Below are 15,621 nucleotides of genomic sequence, written 5' to 3' on the forward strand. Positions count from 1 at the left end.
TTGTTTTGTTTACCGGCCCAACGCAGTTTTCTAAAGCGTTTCTCAAACAACGGAGACCCCACCTTTAATAGACTAAACTAGCTAGCTTGATACGAATTAGCTCTTTAGCTTCATTATCGAGGTTAGCAGACTCATGAGACTGGGAAACATGCTGAAGCATTTTACTTGCCCACTGGAATAACTGTATGATTTATTTCCTCACTTGAGTCGGGTACATCGTTGTGTTTGGTTTGCGTGTTTTGTAGTTTCTGGGTATTTGACGTGTTATTAAAACGTATCTATAAACTACATGGCCTGGGACCCATCATTGGAACTCGAAAGTTCTTCTTAAAGCTAAACTGGTGAGTTTAAAATGCTGAATTATATTAAAAGGAGGAGGTTGGAGCTTGGTGGCATTTTAATAAGCACCCAGCTGTTTAATTCTGCTTTGTTTACAATGACTTACTAATGAGGATTTATTTACCCGGTGAATGTTTGTTAAAGCTTTAAAAATGACATCAAGATCAAGTTTACTCTTAAGCCAGTAACTGAAATAAACTACAAAGGAAGTACTGGAATGACACAAAAGCCTGATCACTGGCTCTTAGCTGCTGAAGTAAGAGTAATGACCAATTCACCACTGCCAAATACAGGCAGATAAATTAGTGTCTACTCCCTACACCACCATGTACACAAACACACACACACACACACACACACACACGGAAAAATCTCTTCTTGCCTACAGCAATCCCTTAATCCGTCAGTGAGTGAGAGATGATCCTAAACACTCGGTGTGAAATCTACACACATCTATGTCCAAAGGCATTGTGTAGTTTCTGAATAATGTATCGCTGAATCCTGCACTGCGGTAAAAGAGCATTTTATTCGACATACAGGGTGTAAAAAAAAAAAAAAGGGAAACGAAACCGTGAAATGGAGGTTTCATGATTCCGAATGACAAAGTTAGCCAAGGTTGTGCCGATTAGCCGTAGCATTACGAAATGAGCTCGTTCGTTTTTTTAAGGCTCATCAAACACAAGCTTCTTTCTGCACGTCTCCCTTTTTCCCCGTCTGGATTCTGTCTATGTGTTTTGCAAGATATTAGCAAGCATCACATGGCAAGAACACAGTTACCAGCCACAGAGCTAGTAGTTTAAGTGTATTGTTTTTTTCTGCCTCACACCAAAAAGCTGAGAATCTTGACCGGCTTTAAAACTTAAATAAAGTAAAATAAAATATAGAAAGCCTATGTACATGTTATAGCAAAGCTACCTACTAATGATCACACTGAACTTGTGTGGCCACAGCCCTTTACTGAGGGACTAGAACAATGTTCAGATCAACCACTTTGCACTATAATGAAGTGATGAGGTGTGTGTCGGACGCATGGGATTTTTCAGGCATAATAAAGACACACCCATCCATCCCACTCACAATCAGCTCTCAGGGAACTGTAGACTCTCTCATCCACTTCTATACAACAGCTTCACCACTTCACCCTTTATCTGCCTGAAAGAAGCACCGCTGATTAGCCTGCTTAGGTGCCATGAGTGTTAACAGGGAATGTGGATTATCCAGTGCACGAAGGCTGACGCTGGATGAGCTCCAACACTCAGCGAGTAAATTACAGCTCTGCTGCTCTTTTCACTAGTGGCTAATGCAAGAGCTGAGAGGTGAGAGGTTTCTCTATAGCACAAAGAGCTCAACTCAGACTCTGCATAGCAAATGAAATCGTGTATGACATGTAATGCCTTTGTTCTCGCTTGCATCGTGTGCTGCCTTATTTCTTTTGATAAATCTGCTAAAGACCTGGGGAAAGAGACTCCACAAAGCTGTTCTCATGACTTTGTTTGCAATGAAATTAAATAAAAATAATCATAATGTCAGAACTCATACTATCCATCCATACATACAAAAACATCTTACACAAGGTCGTGAGGAACCTGGAGCCTAGCGCAAGGTACCCAGGGCACTAAGGCAGTGGACACTCTGGATGGAGTGCCAATCCATTCTACAAGATTAGCCAAGGACAAGACTATCAGCTTTGAGTAGGGCTGGACGATAAAATGTTAATGTATCGCGATAGACACGTGATCGATATCAATAAAAAATGTGTTCGATAAAACGGATATTTTTTATTCTTCGTCAGAAGAAAACAGCGGTTGCAAAGCAAGTTGGTTGCATTAACAAAGGCACTCGCTCTCTGGTAACCTAGCAACGTAGGGATTGACACGCTAACAGCCAATCATGTAACAGTATCATGTTTGGTTGCGCCATATCGTCGTCTCGTGCTGGTCCGCTGGATTCCTCTTCAGTAACCGGCGACTGATGAGCAGAAAATGAGCCGCAGCGAGCGAGGAAATTGTAAATAAAAGAGGAAAAGTCAGCTACTTTTTCATATTTCTGCAGGTTTTATATTACACACAATGTTACTGTTGTGTATCAGGTTTGTGTTTTATATTACAGATGTATCTCAGCCTACCTCAGGTTTATTTATGTTTACAAAACACTGCACATATTTTGCACACTTTATTCACCAGAAGGTGAACGGGTCATAAAAAATATTAATAATTATCGATATCGACCGATATGAAACACCGATATCGTGATCCAGTTTTCAGCCGTATAGCTCAGCCCTAGCTTTGAGTTTGCCCTACATTGTGCAGACAGAGCTACCAACAGGTCAACAGACTGGTTGTGTTAGAACGGCAGTGAATTTCCCAGCTTGCACTGTGCTTTTGGATGAAGTTACCTCACTTTCACAGCTGAAGGTGAAGATCCAGTAATCCATCCTCAGATCCTCAGCTCCATTCAGCAGCACAGACAGGAGCAATTTAAAGATAACATCTTCGCTCTTAAATAGTTTTGTGCACCACTAACACCGCCCTGATGACGAGTCAGGAAGGGTTTTCTATTAGATTTACATTATGTACCACATTCCCTCCGTACAAAGTCTCTGTGAATGAGTCACTTCTGATGCCACCAACCTCACGGCTGCCAACTGTATTGTGTATCTCTCATTTATCTTCATAGCTAATGTCAAAACACAATCTCTCCCCATACCCCCCCCTCCAACCACCCCCACACTCCTTTTTAAAATCACTCACTTCTCTGACTGGTCGACCAAAACAACATCTGCATGTTTGAGCAGCTGCTGAGTTTGTAGCTCTATTGTTGGCCCAAATTCTTTCGCTCGTGAAGAAAAACGCTGCACACCCATCACTGGTGTGACAGCCGCTCATTCTGAGTAGAGAAACAACAGAGGGGGGGAAAGGGAGATAGATAAAAATGAAAGGGAGATAAAGAGAGGTGATGAATTTTGAAAGGAATATAAAAAAAAAAGACAGTCTTGTAAAGAGTAGACGAATACGAAAACAAAAAAATTGAGAGAGGATGAGAAAAGGCAAAGAGGATGAAATAAATAAAGAAATAAATCAGGATAAACAGTCCTCCTGTTTAAACAGCCTAAAGGTGTTGCCTTATAGTGAAGGGAAGGATATGTGATAAAAGTGCACATGTATGGCTCATAGGGTTTAGTGGTGGCAGCGATCAGACACCATCACTCATGCTGTAGCTTTGTCATAGTGGAGAATCAAGAATGATAAAAGGGCTGCAGAGGAGAACTCAATGAGGGCAAAGTCAAGCACATACGCACACAGTCTCTCACACACACACACACATCGCGCGCACGCGCACACACAAACACGAACACAAACAAACGTCTTTAAGTACAGTGTGTAAGTAAGGGCACGATTTTGCTCAGATCTGATTTTTTTTGTCTGGGTGTTCACATTACCTTTTAAAATGTGGCCTATATCAGATAGTGATACCAGTGTGAACTGCTTGCTGTTTCGACCTGACCCGCATGCGCATACGAACAATAACAATGACATCACACGCAGCACGCCGTTGCGCCAAAGAGTTGGCGAGGTTATGGAGGAAGTAAGCGTTTTCACTTTTCTTTCAAAATGTTTGTGTAATGGCAGCCATAACATTAATAGTTTTGCCTGAATTGAAGTATCTCCCCATATACTAATTAGGTCTAACACCTCACTCTCCCTCCACTGACTTGCTCCATCACTGTTCTCCATTTTGTAGGCGTAGTTACGTTTGTGTGCGTACTCGCCGGCGCATAATTGTGACGATTGTTGATGTAGATTGACGTAAAAGTCGCATCAAATCCGCTTCGGTTGTTCACACTGCGGCCACATTGGAAAAAATCAGATTTGGGTCTGATTCAGGGCCACATATGGAAGTTGCCCAGATCTGATTTGAGAAAAATCAGATCTGGGCTAGATTTGAGTGTTCACAGTACTCCTGAAGAAGTCTGACCTGGTCACTTGACCCCCAAAAAATGGTGGTGGAGGGGGTAAGAGCTGCCCCATCATGCCAGGAACAGTAATGAAGCATTTGGGCCACTTTTACCTGCAGTGTGAACGGAGCCTAAGTGTGCATAACAGGACACATTTCCCTGCATATAAAATAAACGCTATAGTCTTCACTATAAAACATATACTAAGCTTTAAATGCATACAAACTGACTACAAACTAAATGATTTGTGCTTTTCCTCGTATATCTGGCTGCCAACGTTCACCTGCCAGTGTGTTCCAGGAGAGATGGAGCGATGATCGAGGAAATAATGAGACCGCCTAGGTTCATGTCTATTGTACTCGAACCCCTCTAACAGAGCTGGCGTTCACTCGGGGACTCTGAAAATTTGGCTCTGGCGCTGACTTTCCTTCTCCACTTTGTACGCCACACAGTGATGGTCATTAGCAATAAGAGGATCTGTGCCAGAGAGTTAGTAGAGATGCTGTGTGGATCTACGAGTACTTTACGAGCCTGCTGTCTTAGACTCAAATCACTTAAATTAGCATTATAGGCTAATGGTTAAAATCTGGTGCCGTTTCTTAATGACCTGGTCGTGATTCAGAATAGCGATGTGCTGCATTTGGGGGATCGTAGGGGAAACCCGTGATAAATTAGTAGTGTGTGGATGAAATGGTTTCTGTGATCTGTAGCTGTCAAACATTTTGAAATATCTTTCACTGCAGCTTGATGGGGGATGGGTGATTGCTAAAAACAAACATATACCCCTTCTCCACCAGAAAGAACCGGTTGCTGGTTCAGAGCTAGTGCTGGTTCAGAGGTAGCGCTGGTGCTGGTTCAAAGTTGGTTCCACTGGCAAACCTTCGAAGAACCGGTTTGCCTTTCCATCAGTTAGAGAGCCATCACAGAGCCAAATGTGACGTCACTGTATACGTGTCACTTTACACAGCAACGTTAGCACAGCAGTGGTCAAACACATCAACAGTGGATGTTGCTTTACTGCTAATGCTCATGGCTTTGTGAACCTACATTGGCATCCGAACACGGCGAATCCAACATGTACGTGCGGCTCCGTGTAATCCGTATAAACGGAGGCTGTAATCCAGAAAGTTCATAACATTATTTTATCAATAACACAGTAAAAATTTAGTGTTTTGGTAGCCCTGCCCACAGCCCCGACACAAGCGGTTCTTAAGTCTAGACCAGCAACGTTTTGGTGCTACTTAAGAACCACTTTTCCTGGTTCAGAGCCGGTGATTTGGCGTGGAAAAAGAACTGGCTCTAAATTAGGCTCTGAACCTGCACTCAAACTGCCTCGGTGGAAAAGGGGCAATATAAGGGCTTTGTTATCGATCTCATCATATCTCAATAATTCATACAACAGTGGCAAAGCACTTTGACACAACATCTTATATTACGAAGGTATTACGCATCAGTAAAGCTTCGATGCCCAAACGGTAATTGCTGTAACACACTTCCTGTTCGCAGCTTTCGACTCCTCAATCATGCAAACCGTTTTGTGCACAAGTTTACTTATTCTCCAAAATCTTATCTAAAAATAATTAGGATGCTCATGCTGGCCTAATAACATTTACCCGAAGCCAGACATCTGGGGTTTAATATTTCTGTCCAGACAAATAACTTCTGCTGATCCTTTAATTAAGAAGAAAAATCCACAGCTCACAAATCCACAGATGAGGGTTTTTTTTTTTTTCAGAAGGAAAATATTAGGAGATATTTGGAACACTCTGGAGGGAAAGAAATCCGTGTGCAGCCCATACAGTGAAACAGAACGGACCTCATAAGGGGGACCGCAGCACTTTCTAATTAAAAAAATCCCCTTTAATTAAAGCACATGGTCGGTGTGGCCAAAAGTCCCAAAAGCTTTAAAGCGTTGATAAACTCACGTTGCTCATTCTGAATAATGAGCTTAAAGTGGAACGTTACTTCTGGTCAGAATGGCAGAAAATACAGACTCATTCATCTTGCACACCTAAATATAATATATACAAAATTATTTGGTTAAGATGATAATTTTGCTATGATTTTCAATGTAACTTCACCTAAGGCTATAATCTCACAACAGATTTCACTTTAAATTAGTTCTGCAGTGGTGTAGACTCCATTTCTTAACAAAAACCCTCAACCCTTTTTAAATCGTTCAAATGGCACCGATAATGTAAATATCCAGAACGGAATAAATTTCCTACTCCTCAGGCTTACGGTTCTGTTATGTTTACTACGTCTCTTATCTAAAATGGCAGCTGAACCAATTTGCACTGATGTGGTGCTTTCTATCGAACAGAAAAAAAGCGAGTGCATGTTAACAATGGCGCATTAAAAACTACTGGAATACAGGAATGCAAAAAAAAAGCAAAGTTAAACACCTTGGTAGCTCTTTAAACTGTTTGCTAATAGGACACAATGGCAGGAGCTGGTAATTGTGTCTCACTTTTAAGATTCTTTCAAGATCTGCTCTTTTGCCCAATCAATAGCAGGTCATCCAATTAAAGCACAGAACCTTCTTCCCTCACCTTGATCCCCTGGTGCTGCCGTCTCATGCTGCAAAACAGTCTGCATCATTCAATACGCCTGTAATCTGAGCCTTTTAAGGTTGCTTTGGATGTAAATGAAGTCCGGCAAGAGTGCGTGTTAAACTCGGGTGCAAGGTGAGCACAGAAATCTGTGCTCATGCCGGCTTTAAAGAATAAATATATCAAAAAGTTTCTGAAGCCACCAAACTAATTCCCAGCAGGACCATGAAAGCTAAATCTATCTCCATTATTATAAACTTTTTTATAAAGTAATGCCTGATGACATTGGTGGTGTTTGGTAAGAAGTAAAACACTGTATTTCATGCTTTTAGAAGGGAAATAATCAGCAACACGGTGATCTGATGAAGCAGATCTCATGAAGAAATGTTGCTGATAGGATCCAACTTTTAAACTTGGATTATCCTAAAAGTGCCAGATATTCATATACTCCTACTTATAGAACCTGAGAAAGTGTTTCATTAAAAATGTGACGACATTTTAGCCTGTGTGTGTGTGAGAGAGAGAGAGAGAGAGAGAGAGAGAGAGAGAGAGAGAGAGATAGTGTGTGAGTGAGAGAGAGTGTGAGTGAGAGAGAGAGAGTGTGAGTGAGAGAGAGAGAGAGAGAGAGAGAGAGAGAGAGAGAGAGAGAGAGAGAGTGAGAGAGAGAGAGAGAGAGAGAGAGAGAGAGAGAGAACAGAGAGAGAGAGAGAGAGAGAGAGAGAGAGAGAGAGGGAGACAGAGACAGAGAGAACAGAGAGAGAGGGTGTGAGTGAGAGAGAGAGAGAGAGACAGAGAGAACAGAGACAGAGAGAGAGAGAGAGAGGGAGAGAGAGAGAGAGAAGGACAATGAGAAAGAGAAGACAGGCCAGAATCCGGGTCATTTATCAAACCTGTCTAGTCTCAGGCTGATGAATGAAGCCTCACAGCAGACTGTCCTGTTTGATTAGATGTTGAGGATTCCTGCAGTAATGGTCACCACAGGGTGAGACACACTGACATATAGAGCATAAAACAAACAAACACACACACACACACACACACACACACACACACACACACACACACACACACACACACAGGTATACAGACATCACATACTGACTCACCGTTACAGCAAGTCACTGGGGAGTCTATTAACTCCAACAGACATCTTAATCATCTGATTAGAAAATGAAACTGAGAAGCAGTAAAACAACTAAAACAACATTAACATCAGGTTGCTGCAAAACATAAACATAATCAATAAGTGTGAGCCGACACAAACCAAACTTCCTCTAATCCCTATAGCTTTACTGATCTCTTGGGTAGAACTTCAGGCTCTTGCTCCCTCACTGATCTCTGCCATTCTTCTCCATATTCCTGGACGTAACTTCAAATCTCAGTCCTGCCTGAGGACTTGTTGTCATAATTATCTAAACGAGACAGACAAGGCAGCAGATGGTTGATGAAAGATGGTAATTATGTTTCCTGCATGTCTCCATCAGAGCTGGCCTGCAGGTTGACAGCAGCGTGTGAGAGAACAATGAGAAAATGTGCTGATATCTAAGTTTAATAATCTGCCACCTATTCTCACCTCATCACCTTTTATACTGTGGCACCTGAAGATCTCTCTCTCTCTCTGTGTCTGTCTCTATCTCTCCCTGTTCTCTCTATCTCTCTCACACTCACCCCCCCTCTCCCCCCCTCTCTCTCTCTCCCCCTCTCTCTAACCCTCTCCCTCACTCTAACCCTCTCCCTCTCCTATTAGGAGCCTCATCCGTAGTTCATGAACTCAGAGCAGGACAAAGACAAACACAGACAGAGACGTAGCCCCAGGTTCCTATAAGTGATTTACAAATTGCTAAAAAAAAAAGGGGGCATTTATTTCCTAACTCAGGTTTATGATCAAATGCATGGAGAAGGAAAAAAAACATTAATTAATGAATGTAAATAATAATATAGATATAATAACAATGGCAATAGATTGTTAGATGAGATGTGCGTGTCCAACACTGTGTGTTGTAAGAACCTGTGACAGGCCAAAGTCACACACCGTCACCTCCACCTTTTCCCCCTGGAACTTCATGTTCCTTCAGATTTAAGGAAACAACAGCAATGAAGCTTGTTACTCCCTCATGGCACTGAAACACACAAAGATGAAGATGAAAATGTGATGATGATGATGATGATGATGATGATGATGGTCATGACCACACAGGTGGTTGATTAAACAACGATTCAAAAGAGAAAGGAATTATTTTTATCTACACAGCTACAAGTGCACACAGAGAATTAAACACAGTCCATTTACACTGCATACAGCAGCACAGTAATGACACCATATTTCATGCACCTTCGGTATCTGAGCGGCATTCGGCTCCCTCTAGAGGTGTGTATGGGACTGCGACTGGGCATTGCTAACATTCAGGTTCATAGGCAATGTTTATTAATATAATAGTGTATTAGATGCATGGCTGCATTTGCTGTTATGCAGTTAGAACAACTGCTTTCTTCTATTAACTAAAACCTACAAAGTTTATTAGATCTTAACTCTTAGAAGGGCTGGAACCTACTGAGACAGGTGTAAATTGGGTTAAATTGTTTTGTTTGTGTGCTTGTTATATCTTTAGCTTTATCATGAAGCGATAAAGAATATCAGATAGTCACACGGTTTAGAGAGCTGTCTTTTAAACAATGTGTAAAGACAAACATCTTCATTTGCATCCTCTGAACCCATTCGACTGTGGCAGCACAAGTGAACATTCAGCAGCTAAAAATACAACATACCCCATTACTTTCTCATAAGTATTCACTCCATCTAATAGAGTAAGAGCGAGAGAGAGGGATGGAGTGGGGGGGAATGGAAGAAAAAGAGACAGTAAGAGAGAGAAAAATAGATTTTATAAAAGGGCAGAGATACTCAGAGAAATACAGCTAGACGAATAAAAGAGCGAGAGAAAGAAAGAGAGAGAATAACTTACCAATAACCAGACTAACCTCAGAACAAATAACAGAATCAAGCAAATGATCATCTTAATCCTCAATCACACACACACACACACACACACACACGCGTGCACACACATACATATGTGCACACACACATACATATGTGCACACACACATACATATGTGCACACACACACACATATACTGGGAGGTAGCTAATCTATCAACCAGCATATTTTTGGAAGGTGGGTGGAAGTCACTGGAGTAGTAAAGCAACTGCACACAGGAGCAATGTGATGCTGTCTGGACTTAAAGTGACCTAAAGTAGGTTACACCGCAGTACAGAGTCCACACCGAGTGCACCGGCTGGCCCTCGAAATGGAAAATGAAGCGATTTCTGAGAGCCGAGCCATGTCTGTGTGTGTGTGTGTGTGTGTGTGTGTGTGTGTGTGGGTGTGTGTGGGTGTGTGTGTGTGCGCACTGTAACAGTTATGCTGTAATGCCAAAGCTTCACTGCTGAACTGACAAAAATACTGAACAAACAAACTTTCAGAAAGGTTCATCCTGAGCTCATCCTGCTAGCAGATCATAAGGAGAACTAGATTGCTGAATTGACAGAGAGAGAGAGAGACATACAGACACAGAGAGAGACACAGAGAGAGAGAGAGAGAGAGAGAGCGAGCAACATACAGACACACAGAGAGAGAGACAGAGAGAGACAGAGAGAGAGAAAGAGAGACAGACACACAGAGAGAGAGAGACACAGAGAGAGAGAGAGAGAGAGAGAGAGCACTCTAATCCCTTCATTCATTCAGAGCTGTTTATGTTCCTCTGCCACTGATTTTTCTCCCACATTACACATCACACCACACGTGCGTGCAGAATCAGTTTATTACACAAACCTGTTAAAGCCCTTAAGCACAGAAGTGCACTGTACAGTTCACTGATCCAGCACCATTCAGCCTTTACAGTAAAACACAGTTCCTTCTCTGTGATCTGATACACGTTATAATGTCTTTCACACCTAACGTAGCGTCACAAATCCACCGTCAGTGTCGTGAAAAGTCTACATACTATGTTATTACACAAGCATTCATCCTCATATCCATAACATGTCCATAACATGTTCATAACATTATACACGTGTACATGCACACATGTATACAACAATGCACACTTTGAGTTCTATCACTTCACCAGGACCAAATAAAATGAACTCAAAAGTAAATATAACCAGCATTAGCAGGTGTGTGTGTGTGTGTGTGTGTGTGTGTGTGTGTGTGTGTGTGTGTGAGAGAGAGAAGGATAAAGACCAAGTGTTTAAGTGTGAGTGTGCGCGAGCGCGCAACTGAATGAGGAAAATGGAGACGAACCCGAAATGTCCATTACGCACGAGCTCAATGACCCTCATCCACACAGCACACACACACACAGTACTGAAATATGTCTACAGAAAGTGAATATTTGCAGATTTATTATAAACACAAAATAAATATAAAATTTATTACAGTTTGTTTTCTTGTTACCTGCCTGCGCGCGACTCCGGATAACAGCGACCGCCAGCACAAAACACTGAACAAGACGAGGCGCCTTCATCATTGTCCTGATCTCCATAAATTCACATGTTGGAAATGAATCCGCGGTGTAACTCTATCCTGGGAGTCAAGATGAGTTTATTTCTCCTCGTCATGTCCTCATGTCCTAAACCTGTATCTGTGTTTATCTGTTAGCCGCGCTGCTAAAACTGCACTCACAACTTTACCTCAGAGCACCACGGCGACGGAACCGCCTCCTAATCTACATAAACACGCCCACTCTACTCTCTGATTGGCTGAGAATAACGGGGGTTATCCTCCAGAGAAGTGTTATTGAAATAAGCGCACCTGCAGAGAGAGAGAGAGAGAGAGAGAGAGAGAGAGAGAGAGAGAGAGAGAGAGAGAGAGAGAGAGAGAAGTGAGAGAGAGACAGAGCGAGCTAGAGAGAGGGAGAGACAGAGAGAGAGAGAGAGAGAGAGACAGACAGAGAGAGAGAGATAGAGAGAGAGAGAGAGAGAGAGAGAGAGAGAGAGAGAGAGAGAGAGAGAGAGAGAGAGAGAGAGAGATGTATAAATCTATTCACGTTTATTATGATGGTAAAATATATAATAAGACATATAACTACAAACACACTCCAGGCCAAACACACATTTGTTTTTCATGGTCACAGAGTGTTTGGTGAACTGGGATGTCTGGATGTTGTCTCCTCATCACCCCTGTAAATCACTCAGGTTCGCAGACTGTGGAGTGATGGGACACTTTACACCCCAGGAAGCCCTCACGTCTGTGTCACCTCCTGACTCTAGCCTTTTAGTTATTCTGTCATAGCTAGTCTTGCTGCAGTCCCTGTCTGCACTTTGCACATAATTTACATTATCCATCACCTAACAGTTTTATTCTTCTGTCAGTCAGCTGTATGGTTTGGTCTTTATCAGCAATCATTTGAAGATTTTGACAGGAAGGCATCAGTGTTGGGTCTGTGGTGAACTGTGCTGACCCTTTAGTTCCTCAGGAGCTCTCGGTTGTTTACTGTCCAGTGTATACTTCTGTATAGCTGCTTTGAGACAATGTGAATTGTTAAAAGCGCTATACAAATAAATCGAATAAAATTTAATTGAAAACTAAATAAATGTATATATATATATTTTTATGCATTTGTTAATGATGAATAAAACAACAAGCAATTTCTACATTTGCTGCACAGTGATTTAATTCTCTTTACAAAGGAAGTAATGGACAATTCCTTACCAAACCATAACGATAGAGGAAGGTGAACACTATCCTTTATTTTTATTTTATTTGGCTTTATTACATCATGTGCTTCACAATCAGTTCTTCAAAAAGAGCTGCTTTGCTCCAAAACAGTTTGAAACAGTATGTGAGAAAATATGAACATATGATGGGAAAAAGCTTGAATCAGCCAGAATGGGCTTAAACACACTCCATCTATTTCATATCTGAAGACAATCAGCGTAAATCAATAAACAGAACAGATGTCTAGTAGAAACTGCAAGTGGTGTTATCTCTCTGGTTTCACAAGCACATCACACACACACACACACACACACACACACACACACACACACACACACACACACACACACACACACACACACACACACACACACAGAGAGAGAGAGAGAGAGAGAGAGAGAGAGAGAGAGAGAGAGAGAGAGAGAGGTGTTGCTTCTAAAACCCATAAAAGTTAAGTACAGTAAAACGTCCAGATTTTATATTAACGCCCAGCAACCTTCTTATTGCTTTAAGAAATAAAAATTAAAAAATGTCATCTCATTAACAATTAAATAGATTTATTGTTAATTGTGTACAGAAAACAAGCAAGACTTAATATAAAGCTCATAAAAGCAACTCCACTGGGTTGTGCTTGGATGAGGCAATTTCCCAGAAGCCCAATCACCTTTGCTTGCAATGACTAATCACAGATCCTCATTGTTCCCAAAAATCAGTCACTAATCACAATTGTTCACAACAACAAATGACTTTTTAAGTTAATTTTAAGTTATTATATTTCTGAACTATTTTTCCCCAAACACTGATTACCATTGTTCCCAGTGCCCAATAACTGATCTCTAATGTTCCTGAAGACCAATCACTAATTATCAATGTTCCAACAACCAATCACAGATCACCAAAATTCAAAACAACCAATCATTAATAACCATTGTTCTCAACAGCCAATCGCTGATCATCTGACTAGTGATTTTTCTTATTATGAACCTACGTAATGCTTTTGTTCAGCTTGTATCATAGTACAAATCCTTCACACTGTGAGCTTCACAGTCATGATTATAATGCTTTAGTTGTATCCAATCTGTACAGAAACTCCATGTTAAACTAAAATTCATATGTTGTGTATAATGACGAGCACGTTTATTTTCTATAAACAGATTATAGATAGTGTTTCACCTCTAGTGACCCTTTAGTCATATTACTCTTATCTGCTGTTTTATGCAAACAATTCTGGCATCTGCTGAGGTGAACAAATATCTCATTTCCATAATTCCTTGGCAGTTGTATCACACTGTATAATACTGTCTGAGCATTATAACTGCTGTGTGTGTGTGTGTGTGTGTGTGTGTGTGTGTGTGTGTGTGTGTGTGTGTGTGTGTTTGTGTGTGTGTGTGAGTGTGTGCGTGTGTGTGTGCGTGCGTGTGTGTGTGTTTTTGTGTGTGTGTGTATGTGTGTGGTGTGTGTGTGTGTGTGTGTGTGTGTGGTGTGTGTGTGTGTGTGTGTGTTGTTGTGTGTGTGTGTGTGTGTGTGTGTGCGAGTGTGTGTGTGTGTGTGTGTGTGTGTGTTTGTTTGTGTTTGTGTGTGTGTCTGTGTGTGAGTGTGTGCGTGTGTGTGTGTGTGTGTGTGTGGGTGTGTGTTGTTGTGTGTGTGTCTGTGTGTGTTTGTTTTTGTGTGTGTGTTTGTTTGTTTGTGTGTGGTGTGTGTGTGTGGTGTGTGTATTTGTTTGTGTGTGGTTTGTGTGTGGTGTGTTTGTGTGTGGTGTGTGTGTTTGTTTGTTTGTGTGGTGTGTGTGTGTGTGTGTGTGTGTGTGTGTGTGTGTGTGTGTGTGGTGTGTGTGTGTGTGTGTTTCTACAAAGAGACATTACATACAATGCATACATTGTTTTATCTGGAGGCTAAAATATGAAAAATGCCAATTGAAACAGATTTTTGACAGTTTAGACAGTTTAGAGTCAGTTTAGAGTCAGATCATTCTAATGCACCTATATAATTACTCGTGTACTGAACTTGTCCATTGTTCATGCTCTCTGTGACCTTGGGTATTGTATATTATTGCTAAATATACCTTCAGCACACGGATCCTCAAACCTCTGCTAAGTATTACAGGAGGGTTCACATCCGATGGTACACGATTTGTTGTGAGACTGACACCATGGGACTCCTGAGAGTGACACCATGAGATTGAAAAAAAGATGTGCTGTTATGCACCTTCTGCTTGTAATATACTGTAGCACTCTGTCTTTTTGGGGTAAGAGTCTACCAACTTAGCACAATTTTCAAACTGCATTTCAAACTCCTGTTCACAGAACTCCTCAAGTCATTCTGCTGGTTTTCAATAGGTTTAAATATGATCTATGAATGGACAATTACAAAACACTGATCTTTGTCTTGGGGGGCACGGTGGCTTAGTGGTTAGCATGTTTGCCTCACAACTCCAGGTTTGGGGGTTTGATTCCTGCCTCCGCCTTGAGTGTGTGGAGTTTGCATGTTCTCCCCGTGCCTCGGGGGTTCCTCCGGGCACTCCGGTTTCCTCCCCTGGTCCAAAGAGATGCATGGTAGGTTGATTGGCATCACTAGAAAATTGTCCATAGTGTGTGAATGAGAGTGTGTGTGTGCCCTGCGATGTGTTGGCACTCCGTCCAGGGTGTATCCTGCCTTGATGCCCGATGACGCCTGAGATAGGCACAGGCTCCCCGTGAACCGAGGTAGTTTGGATAAGCGGTAGAAAATGAATGAATGAATGATCTTTGTCTTCTGAGGCCGTTTCTTTGTTGTGCTTTTGGTTCTTAATTTGCTGGAAGGAAACATTTTTTTTTATATTCAGTTCTCTAAAGTAGATCTCTAAAAGTAGATGTGTGAAAAATACAAGAGTGTAGATTTTTTAGAGAAAGGACTGTGTTTTTACTTCAGCCATTTTCTCCACCAGTCATACAGTAAGTGTGCAGTTAAGAAGTGAGGACTTCATTAAACATCCCAAATTGGCCTATTGTTATATCCACACCAACACACATTCTAACCTCTCAGCAACAACTAGTCAGAGAGTGTAGATGTGTTAAATATG

General features: G+C 41.5%; 1 protein-coding gene across 3 annotated transcripts in view; it reads right to left on the reverse strand.

Moving 5' to 3' along the window:
• The window catches only part of LOC113648904 (receptor tyrosine-protein kinase erbB-4-like), a 50,809-nt gene extending 39,251 nt beyond the window's left edge, over nucleotides 1–11,558 (reverse strand). Inside the window, exons 1-4 of one of the 3 annotated variants that reach the window (XM_047803454.1) lie at nucleotides 11,301–11,558; nucleotides 8,879–8,966; nucleotides 7,953–8,258; nucleotides 7,737–7,806 (exon numbers count right to left, since the gene is read on the reverse strand). Coding sequence is in view for 1 of the 3 variants with exons in the window: in XM_047803452.1 (XP_047659408.1) it covers nucleotides 11,301–11,388 (88 nt within the window). In the remaining 2 variants the exon portion in view is untranslated. Of the gene's footprint in view, nucleotides 1–7,736; nucleotides 7,807–7,952; nucleotides 8,259–8,854; nucleotides 8,967–11,300 lie in introns of all 3 variants that reach the window. The other 2 variants (XM_047803453.1, XM_047803452.1) reach the window with 2 other exon arrangements.
• Nucleotides 11,559–15,621: the final 4,063 nt, after the last annotated feature.

This window comes from Tachysurus fulvidraco, chromosome 18 (genome assembly GCF_022655615.1).
Source record: "Tachysurus fulvidraco isolate hzauxx_2018 chromosome 18, HZAU_PFXX_2.0, whole genome shotgun sequence".
In the NCBI taxonomy this organism is placed as follows: domain Eukaryota; kingdom Metazoa; phylum Chordata; class Actinopteri; order Siluriformes; family Bagridae; genus Tachysurus; species Tachysurus fulvidraco.